This window comes from Coptis chinensis, chromosome 3, assembly GCF_015680905.1.
Source record: "Coptis chinensis isolate HL-2020 chromosome 3, ASM1568090v1, whole genome shotgun sequence".
In the NCBI taxonomy this organism is placed as follows: Eukaryota; Viridiplantae; Streptophyta; class Magnoliopsida; order Ranunculales; family Ranunculaceae; genus Coptis; species Coptis chinensis.
The window spans coordinates 19042889-19054748 of record NC_141458.1 but is presented as its reverse complement, the minus strand read 5'-3'; the positions used below and the strand labels follow the sequence as shown (position 1 = coordinate 19054748).

General features: G+C 34.6%; 1 protein-coding gene across 1 annotated transcript; it reads left to right on the top strand.

Annotated features, from left to right (window-relative positions):
- Positions 1-1089: 1089 nt before the first annotated feature.
- Positions 1090-3393, top strand: LOC147508469 (uncharacterized). Its single transcript, XM_086600990.1, has one exon. The coding sequence runs from the start codon at positions 1101-1103 to the stop codon at positions 2286-2288; it is 1188 nt and encodes a 395-aa protein (XP_086457116.1). The 5' UTR covers positions 1090-1100; the 3' UTR covers positions 2289-3393.
- Positions 3394-11860: the final 8467 nt, after the last annotated feature.

The window sequence follows — 11860 nt, the reverse complement described above, 5'->3', positions numbered from 1 at the left end:
CAATCACCAAAGTCAAGCAAAGCATCTTGTACCTTATAAATTCCATCAACTCTTTCATCAACCCAGTCACCTGGGGCTATAATATTATTACCAAAGGGCACCCAAGGATCTTTCCAAAAGTCAACTGTCCTTCCATCTCCAATACTATATGCCACTCCCTTAGCCATAAGCTTTTTTACCTTAAGAATACTCCTGAGCATATAGGATGCATCACTAGGTGGTTTAGAAGAGCATTTTGCCACCGTAATCTGTCTCCATAAGGAGTTCTCATCCTCATTAAGAATCTTCCAGTATTTTTACCTTAATCCTTTTGATTAATCTGTCAGACTGTCAGCAGAAAAAATTTCAGACTTTTGATAAATTGTGTTGCATCTATCACTTTGCCTTTCTATCTGTCACCAAAAACGCTTTTGAGTTTTCTCTATGTTTCATGACTTTCAGTATGTCTGTCAATGAAAATCAATCTCAATCCTTTTTCACCTTTTCAACACCTCAATATCGGAAAGATGTTTAATGTTGGACTAGTCTATGATGCACAGTAAACAATATCGGAAAGATGTTTCATGTCGAGAGTTCCATATGGTTTGACCTTGGAACAAAAAAAAAAATCAAATAAACAAGAACGACTTTTAACGTGTTGAGTAAAAGAAATTTCGAGACTAGTACTACTATGAAAAGGAAGAAATCTGCAAGGAAACGAGTTGAGTCGTTGTTATCGTGGGCTTGCATGGAAGAGACCATTTTCTGAACTCGCTCTAGCTCACGAAGTGCTTCCATCTCCTTCCTTGCTCTCTTCCGGTTTTCACTTATAAAACAATTCCGTATACAATAAATACGAAATACCGGATATGCAGATTCTCGGTATAATTTGCCGATATGTTTCGAATCAACAAATCCAAAATACCAAAATAACAAGGAACATTTTCTGAAATATTGGATTAGATCCTGGTGCCGATATTTAAAATATTTCAAGATATTTCGGGTTTTTACTTGATAGAAATATTATGAGTGAAGGAACCGAAGAAGATTGGAGGTCGACCTTGAAAGAAAGAAGACCGTATCATTTCACTTTCTCCACTTTGGGTAAGTTTCTACAAAAAATGTTGCAACGTTTGGTTGTACTTCATAGTAGAATTAACACTACGAGTTTTGTTTTAGATTTAAGACCCACCCTGATATCAGCAACCCAACTCACTAGATTCATTTCTAGTATCGTCTCAAGACCGAATTTCACAGTAGATTACCTCATTAACTCGTGTGGGTTATCCCCAGAATCAGCTCTCAAAGCTTCCAAAAAATTTGTTCTCAACGAATCCAAAACAGCTAGACCTGACTCAGTTATCTCTCTCTTCCAATCCTACGGTTTTACTAATGGCCACATTTCAAAAGTCATCGCTTACAACCCTCAACTTCTCCTAGCCTCTCCCGAGAAAAGGTTAAAACCAAAGCTTGAATATTTCAAAAGCATTGGAATTTCAGGACCCAATCTTGGTAAACTCCTCTCCAAGGACGTATATTTCTTGAGAGGAAGCTTAGAGAATTCTATCATCCCTTCCATCAATTTCCTTAGAAGCCTTGCCCCCACAGATGATGGCATCGCCATTATTCTTCAACGGTTAAAGTGGTCCGCTAATTTAAAGGACAAAATGGGAAAAAACATAGCCCTCCTGCAAGATCATGGTATGCTGAAATCTTTGATCTCAAAATTGATTATCAAGAACCCTCGAGTTCTATATCTTGAATCCAACAAGCTTAACGCAAGTGTATTAGAACTCAAGAATATGGGTTTTAGTCCTTCAAGTAATGTGATCGTTAGTGGAATACGTGTGTTTGTGGGGATAAGGAAGCCTATATGGGACGCGAAATTGGAGGCTTATAAGAGTTTTGGTTGGTCAGAAGATGAGGTTCTTTCCATGTTCAAGAAGAACCCCTTCGTAATGGCCTTTTCAGTGAAGAAGATCAATTTAGCAGTGAATTTCTTCATGAATAACCTGAATTGGACTAGGGATGATTTTGTCAGGAACGTGACTGTTATTAATTTAAGCTTGGAAAAGAGAGTCTTTCCAAGATGTTACGTTCTTGAAATACTTATCTCAAAGGGTCTAATAAGTTTTAATGGTATTGGTCAGGCATTAAGAGTAGCAGAAGATGTGTTTTTGGCTAAGTATGTGATCAAGTTTCAGCACGAGGAACCCAAACTCTTTGAGCAGTACAGAATTAAGTTGGGTACTCAAGGTTCAAGTATTCTTCCAAAGATGGATCTAAGAAGGTGGAATTGTAGAATGTAATCTAGGCAATTGTTCAGGTCGATGGTAACTGGTTGGTTACATAAACACGTGGGTAAATTATATGTTTCTATGAGACTGCAATTTCCTTAGCTTTGCCAATGGAGGCTCATCGACTTTTAAGAGGTGTTCTTGTCTCATTTTTCTAACAGTACACCCTTGCTGTTTAACTATGTGGATCTTGGTCTAAATGTAAGTTTTATAATTTAATCACCTCTAAGTATGTCTTTTAAGTTTACCATTCTGTGTTTTGTCTGTCAGCTTGTTGGTATATTGCAAGACCGTACATGGAAAAAGTCAGATGATCTCTCGATGCTGTAAATTAAGGTTTTCAGTATATGGTCTCTCCTACCACTCTACATCCTAATGCAGTTAAAAAGAGTTAACATGTTTTCCTTAAAAGTCCCTTCATCAATCTGGTGTGATAATGTAAGTGCAATCTCCCTAGTATCTAATCCCATTTTTCTACTAGAATCAAAGATGTGACTCTTTGTAACAAACATAACCTAGTTGTAACTGTTGAAGCAGTTGATTTTTCCAGCTGTAATAGATGGCATTAGAGTTAGTTGTAGTGTCTAGTTGTCACTAGAGTTAGATGTATTGCCTGATGACCTTTAAACAATATATTGACCTGTATTGTAAGATCACATCACCTCAATGATTACAATTCATTTCTTCAGTTCTGTTTCACACTTAAACTGTGAAAGTTATTGTGAACTGCATTGGTCGAGCATTAATAGGAGCCGAAGACATTGTCTTGGTGATATTTTTGATCAGGTATCATGATGAGGTAATTCAACATTAAAGTGAGTACTGACATATTTTCAAGTTGGATCCAAGGACTGGTGTAAGGATAATTTTAAGTTTATATTACTTGGTTAGGAGACTGGTTCTTCAATATGTTACTACTGTACAACAATGCACTGTTTTGAAAATTTGAATAGATGCTTACTTGAACCAGGGGCTGAAATTTATTTCTCGTCTAGTTTCTATAGATTTCTGTTTGGCGATTATTTTTTGTGGTGTAATTGGTGTTGGAGAAAGTTTCCAGAATTGAAGACCATGTAGAAATTGTTGTTAAATATATCAGTTCTGTTTCTTTCTTTTATCAGCTTATGTAATTTTCCGTTTTGTCTATGTTTCATCCCCCTCACTCAGTTTCTTAATCAGATTCAATCTTTTTCACCTATTCCACACTTGAAGTGAATTAGCATAGAAAACACGGACCTATAGACGTAGTAGTAATACACAAGAGCTTCTAGCTCAATTTGTTCTGTACTCCTTTCGTCATGGGAAAGGTTGCAAATTCGAATCTTCGTCATGGGAAAGGTTGCAAGTTCGAATCTCGCTAAGTGTTGGTTGGAATTAATTTTTTGTGTAATTATGTATGTGATGAGCCTTTGGACTAGGTGAGCCTTTGGTCTGGAGACAGGGTGCTGCTATGATAGGTGGACCAAGGAGCAAAAACAAGTTTTCATTGGACAAGGTAGAGGCGGTTGGGTCTACTCAAAATGGCCTATCGGTGAGAGCTTTTGGGCTAGGTTCCCCTTTGGGGTTGAAGAGCCTTTTTTCAAAGTAACAGAAAAAATGCATGCTTATGAGTTTTCTATCCGTTTATCATATAAAAAGGGTCTCGCTATGGTACCAAATGGTGCTGCGTGAAGGCCATTGCATTATGTAGGATTTTTTTTTTTTGTTTTTTTGATAATCACATTATCTAGGATTGAAGTTTTGCAAAATCATTCTCTTCTTCTTTGCAATACCGTAGTTCATTACAATTACTAGCAAATATGACGTGCTCTGCACTTGAATGAAAAACAAAACTTATTGATGAGAATGCGATCATAGTTTAGTTTTCAATTATTATTTTTTGTGAAATTATGAAAGTATATACCTACAGGTTATAACTCACATTAGCATTTTGAAATTAACAAAAGTATAAGGCAAGAGTATTAATTAACAGACTTAAAACCCAAATTGTGGCTTATAGATATGAGCACAAAATCACAATAATATTAAAGCAAAATCAACAATAGATTACAGATAATAGGCGTCTTTGATGCCTATATACACCATAAGTAAAACTCAGTCCAAAATTGTTTACACTACCAATTTGTTGCCCTGTGTTGAGAATTCGCTATTTCAAAATGGATGAAAGAAGTCTATATAATTAATATATAATCATGTACATGAATCTCATAGGCTTTGTGTTCATGCCTATGATTATACCAAAAGCAAACAAATTTCAAAGAAAAAATGACCTTGAAAATTTATACCTATATATGGATAGTCAAGTAAACACCACCATATCAATCAATTAATAATGCCTGTGATAACCTAGCATTGAGTATTAATTAACTCTTTAGCTTGCAAAGAAAAACCTTATATATAGATCACATATCGAACTAAACTGTTTCTAAACCCTTGATTAAAAGGAAAGAGACATCTGCCTAAGCATTTGCTCAGGGCGTGCCACTTTCTCCCAGGAAAATATAATACAGCTTGTACTCGCACAAATTCCAATGCGATATAGTGTATACTTGTATAGAAAATGACCTCTGAATTTGGACAATACAGCTTGTACTCGCACAAATTCCAATGCGGTATAGTGTATACTTGTATAGAAAATGACCTCTGAATTTGGACTTGTATCCTTTGCAGTCACTGGAAGTGCAAAACGGTATCGCCAGTCCAATCAATATCTACTTGAATTCCGTGTCCTATTGGTACCACCCTGCAATGCTCGACATTCAAAAATTATAAAAGAGATTTCAGAAACATTTAACTACACAATTTAGCTTCAAAGCTAATTAGGACAAACCCTCAATGAGAAGAAAGTCCCCGTGAGACTAATTTTGGGGGAGTGGATATGGAAAATGGTGATACATACATTAAGTGCATCATTACTTGAAAAGGTTCATAACATGTAGAAGCTAACGAATGATGATATATACGGTATCACACCTAATAAGAAACTCTGTATAAGCAGTACTTACCTTGTCCCTTTATCAAGCAGGATACCAATGTAAGTTTTATAAGACAACATTCATCCCAAGAAGATCTTTGTTCGAGTGTACCACCATAGCTTCCATAGAAATCGCTAGACACCTTAATGAACTCCTCATTATAATAGCTTACATAAAGTCAACTCCCATTCTCTATGGCAAGCACCCTATGAGAAACCAACTGTAGCCCGCATTCTAGGTCCAAGTTTGTGTACCACCTTGTAAAGTGTTTCTGCATGGCAAAAGAGAAATTTTTAAATTTCCAGACAGTATACTGAAACACCATATTGGTAGTTAGAGGAAAATGAAAGGGGATGTTAAGCTGGTTTATGCAAATTGAATTAGGCTATGTGCGACAACAAAATCTAATAGACATTCCGCCACCACATTGAATTAGAACAACCTTCATCATTTTTTCTGACAGTCCAGTCATTGTAAAAAGAATTCCTCATATAGTCTAACTTTGTACCACCTACAAATATATATGTTGCTAACTACATAACAATCCTCTTTAATTTAAACCAAAACCAATAAATGGAATCAAAACGCTGAATAATCGGTACCTTAATTTGGCGTGTATATAATAGTCATTCTTCTTGCTCGTGTGTTCATATCCTCCTAGCTAGAGAAGAATAACTACAATCTCCGCTTTAGTTAGTTATCAAAACAATCCAGAATAACAACTATTACCCTACACAATCCATACGATGATGAACCGAATATGAATATATCATTGTCCCTAAAAAAAAGTAGAAAACTCTTTTTCATAACATTGTCTTTTGATGATACAATAAAACTTTTTCTAACGTGTCTTAAAGAAGCATGCTTGCATAAATGTATAATCCATCAATCCATGTTTGTTTTCATTTAAGCATATGTTGCTAGTCTAACCTTCAAATTATGTTAAAAGCTCTACCTTAGAAATTCTAAAATGCCTAACCGAAATTGAATTTCTACTCCAAATAAGAAAAACAGGGATGGATGGATATACTAACTGCTTTAAATAATCGCAACCTTAAAAAATGCAATTCCAAAAATTTATGATGGATTGCACTACATTCATTTTGATTTTTCACAGTTTTAAAGTATACATCAATTGAAAAAAGAAAAAGAAATCAAAACCTTAAAAGCTTTCAATCCAACAGGATGCTTGCAATAGCTCCTCCAAAAAAAAAAAAATTCTTTTTATCCTAATTTTTTTGGCTTCTCGAGTTAAGCTTTAGCTACATATTGTGACTTTAAGCTTCTTATTACATCCTTTCTACTCAAGAATCACACTAAGTTATTTCCATTACCATATTTTTCTCTTCTCCTCCTGTTTCTTTTGGTGCCATTCATAGAGTGGGGTGAAACCACAAAGTTCAAATTTCTTTATAATTGTATTATGCATTAGTAATGTTCTCTAATCATCCATGAAATTAAGCTAAAAAATTTGGTTTCATAGCATAATCGATTATCTTTGATCACTGCAAACATTTTACAACCTCGAGTACATAGCAATCCCCAATTTCAAAAAGAATATCATGAAATCCACAAATCAACTTCTTTGAAAAGGATACCAACAACCAAGTCAACTGAAACATCTAAAATTAAAAAAGAGCGCATTTTCATTTTTGGCACTTTTTAGATTATCCACTCCCTACTTTACCAAGAAAGAGTGCCAATGCAATGGTTCCATGAAAGTTGATGAAGTTAGGTATAAAATTTCCAAAAAACAGGCCCAAATTTCAATCAATGAGAGAAAATAAAAATGGAATAAAACTATTCAAACATAGAGCCTTTACCTTGATAATATGGTAAAAGTATAAACAATCAAAATTGTTTATATTTAGGCCAGTGTCGCTCGCACCCCCTCCCCCTCTCCCCAGCCTCCTTCAATAATATGATGTTGGTTTATCCCACAAAATAAAGCAGAGGAGTGAGATTTACCTTGGCTATTTCATATGACACAATTGTATTTGCTGTAAGGTCAGGTTTGTTTCTAACTTAAAACTTATCCACATTTTTAAACTTGTGTAGCGATCAATTTCATTTAACCATTTGCTAGGTTATAGATGACAACCCACCCAAGACACCACAGGCATATGAGAATTCACTATGGTAAGAATGCAAGCAAAAAGTAGTTGCAACTTATCAATATCAAGGATAAAACTGCTTACAACGATACCTTGAGCTCCACAGTTATAGCTGGTAGTGATCGTCCTGAAACGTTCTTGCCCTTGTAGCGACCAACTACACAGAAAGAAAGTGCACACAATTTAGGGCATGAGAAGTTAAGCCAAGAAAGTAAAATTTTCAGCTACCAGGGAAAATTGATCTGGAATTTGTATGAAGTAGTTGATGAGATCAGAACAATGTCTTTAGTATCAAGTTTCATGGTAAGAACTAAAAAAGAAAAAGTAACCTTCATGCACAACATACATTTAACAATTTTGTAGGTCCATTGTAATTCGGCTCAATAGAGACGTGACTTCTACATACCACAATTGTCCGATATGTCGCTTACTCTCTCGGTCCCTGAAAACAGGTAAGAGGAATTAACAACAATGCGTTCTATATCCGCACAAAAGAAAGAAAGCAACCAACTTATAAAATTTAGTCAAAACGAAGAAAGGCGTAACCATAACAAAAAGCGCAATACCTTGGCGAAAGTACCTTTCACTTTATTCTGTAATCTATCAAACTCTACTTTGAATCCTTTAAGCTCTCAAACTTGATAAATTGTATAATTAACTTAGCATTTAAATCAATTCACAAGAAATTGTATTATAATTAAAGGTCTTACGATATCAACTACCTGGATGTGTACCCCTGATCTCGTCTGCAAATTTTTTATGGTCTCCCCTACCAATAATCAAACCTACCTGAAACAAATAATATACAACCAAAGGTGATGGAGAGAGAGATAAATGAAATTCCAACGCTCCTTGGGGATGTGTTCTCTGAGCTTGATTGTTTGTTTTCAAATTGCTTCCATTAATAAGTTAGAAAGAAAAAGAGCGAGATCAACTTTCACAACAATCTCATGGATCATCAAAATAGGAATTAACAAAAAGATCAATATCAAGTTTTTTTTTTCCAATAATCGGCAATGGAGAGATTAAGGAGTTGGAAGAGTGGGTAGATTTTGGGTTAGCGAGAAGAAAATAATAGATGGTTTACTTCCTTTGCACTCTCTCTCTCGTCTTTTCATTTTCTAAACGTCTCATTAATTTTCTTATTTAATAACCTAATTAAATTGCTAATTAATTGTATTTATGGTGGCGTACAATTTGATTTGATGGCGTGGATTTGGTTTTTTAATTTACTACCACATGAAATTAGGGCCGAAAATATCGGTCGAAAAATTGATTTTTTGCCGATATTTATTGTTTTTTTCAAATTTTACCGACTTGAAATATTTGAAATATCGGCTTCAAAAATTAAATTAATTTTAAACCGATATATATCGGTAAAACCGATATAAAGATATATATCGGCGATATATTTCGACATATTCGATATATATCATTTGACTTGGTTGGACAGTTTGACTTTTGACCGATTTTGTTGACTATTGACCGATATATATCGTTATATATCGGCGATATATCCCAATTTTTTTTTTTTTTGAATATTATCACCAAAATAGGCAAAAATGATATATTAATCCGATTTTTCGATTTTTCCGATATGTATCAGTTTTGGGAGGGTCTGAAATATATTCAAATCCCAAAACTTTCGGCCTTGCATGAAATGACTGATTACTCCTATTCAAAGGTGTTAAGCAATACTTCAATTTAAGGAGAAAATGGGCATTATAAATTCACTAAAGACGAAAAAGACCAAGTTATCCTTGTAAATGGTATTTGAGTGTTTTGATTTAATTATTTATTCAGGAGCATTATGCGTAAGAAAAAGATCTGGATGAATTTAAGAGGCCACGATCATTATAGGATATGCTACTAGTAGAGATGCTCACGCCGAATGTCTAGTCGTTTTTCCGTGGTATATTGGTATACATAGTACAAAAAATATCGATATGACAAAATATCGATCCCCGATTTATAGATATGTATCGTGGATATATCCTTCTCTATGAGGATATTTGACATTGTTTCATATGCAAATTATTGACATTGTTTATACGAAATATCGTAGATATACCTAAAATATCGTGGATATTATAGTTATTTTTTGATATATCATGATATATAATTTATATTTATTTGAAATATAATAGTAAAAATATTAAATAAAATTGTTACCTACACAAAATATCACTTAATATTGCAAATATCATAAGTATTGTTGAAATATCGTTGATATTTGTAGTTTTATATATCTCTAAATATATCCGGATATTTTGTACTATGCTGGTATATATCAGAAACATTGTTTGAAATATTGGATTAAGTAAATAGATCCTGAAAATATATCGAGTGAAAGAGATGACCGAAGACTGTGTCATTTCACTTTTTGCAAACAAACCAAAGTTCTCTTTACATTTAATCAGTTCTGTTAAAATGTTGTAACGTTTAGAATTAACGCTACGAGTGTTGTTTTAGATATAAGACCCACCCTGATAACAACAGCCCAACTGACTCTTGATCAAAACCCTTTACCACTCACTAGATTCATATCAAACTCAAATTCCTCATTAATTTTGTTCTTCAAAACTAATTTTTTCAGTAACATTGGCATTTCCGGACCCGATCTTGGTTAACGACGCATATTTATTGGTGAGAAGCTTAGAGAATTGTATCGTCCCACTAATTTACAGGACAAAATGGGAAAGATCATGGTATGCCTAAATCTTTGATCTCAAAATTGGTTATCAGGAACCCTCGAGTTCTATGTCTTCAATTGGACAAGCTTAATGCAAGTGTATTAGAACCCAAACTCTTTGAGCAGTACAGAATTAAGTTGGGTACTCAAGGTTCAAGTATTCTTCCGAAGGTGGAATTGTAGAATGTAATCTAGGCAATTTTTCAGGTCGATGGTAATTGGTTGGTCACATAAACACGTGGGTAAGTTAAATGCGACTTGCAGAGGTATTCATATCTCTTTTTCTAACACTACACCCTCGCTGTTACACTATGTGGGTCTTGGTCTAAATAGAAAGTTTAAGAATTTGATGTCTTTTAAGTTTACCATTATGTGTTTTGTCTATCAACTTGTTGGTATATTGCAATAAATCCAGATGATCTCTCTGATGCTGTAAATTAAGTTTGTCAGTGTATGGACTCTCCTACCACTCTAAATTAAGTTTGTTGGTATGTTTTCCTCGAACCCCCTTCACCAATCTCCCTAGTATCTAATCCCATTTTTCTACTAGAATCAAACATGTGCACTACACCAGAATTCAAGAATTAGGACACACTCTTGGGACTATCAAATTAGGAACAATAGGTATTGTCTTAAATTGTTTGAACGCCATCGTAGTTGAGTTTTAGGTTGACTTGGGTTGACTTAAAGGACACAAGTTTTCGTCCCAAATTAGAGACGAGACATTTTGTGCTCTTCCAGTTTTGGTGACCATCGTCGATGATTTTCAGAGAGAAGGTGATTGCCCTTGTTTTTTGCCCGCCCAATATTTCACTAATAATTGATTACCCTGCTCAATATTTCTTTCTTTCTTTCACTAACCCTAACCCTAGTGAAAGGTCTTATCTTTGGTAATTGGCTAATTATTTCAATATAGTGTTCTAGCATTTAAATGATGGTTTGAATACTGTGGCAGGATATGACAGTACATTTAGTTTAAAGGTCTTATCTTTGGTAGGATATGAGATGGTTTCATTCAGAGTCCTTTGTTTGTTTCATGATTTTTATTTTTATAGGTTGGTTGTCTAAACCTATAAATGTCATTTCTGATCATAATAAGTTATATTTACTCGCGCCAAATATTCTTACACCGAGGTCGAGGCGTCGACTAAAAAGCCAAAAACATAAGTGCATTTGCTCTTGGTACTCCTCTGAGCCAAACATTTTACTGTATTGCATGCCCTTGCACTTCTCATGCATGCTTTTAGCATATTTTGGCGTGTATGTCTTATTAGACACATGTTTAGTCAAGAATATACCTGTAACCATTTTGAATGTCAAATTTTATTATACGTAGGCATGCCTCGTGTCTGTGAGTGTGACCCTTAGATGTGCCTCTCATGCCTTGTAACGTTGGCACATCTCATTTCACACGTCTGCTAGCCACAAGAATATTCTCATATCATTGCTTGAAGTTCTTTGTTATAACTGGCCCCATTTACATGTATTTAAATCATACTTGTAGTTTTCTAATTCATCTTTTCGACTCAATAATGGGCTCACTGCATAATTATTTCGACAATATATATGGTGTCCAGTGGACTAGTGGTTTTCAAGGGTCAATCCTTAGATCGCGAGGATAATTTAATTTGTAGGAACAACATGTTACTTCTCGTAGAGATTCATGGTTTTATTGTTTCTAGAATGTTACGTGTTTGTTTGTTTCTATTTGACACTAGTTTAATAATGTAGAACTGATTGTGGAAGTGTATGTTCCTATTTCTCAAAAATTTAACAAATTTTACGTTAACTGTGTTTTATAGG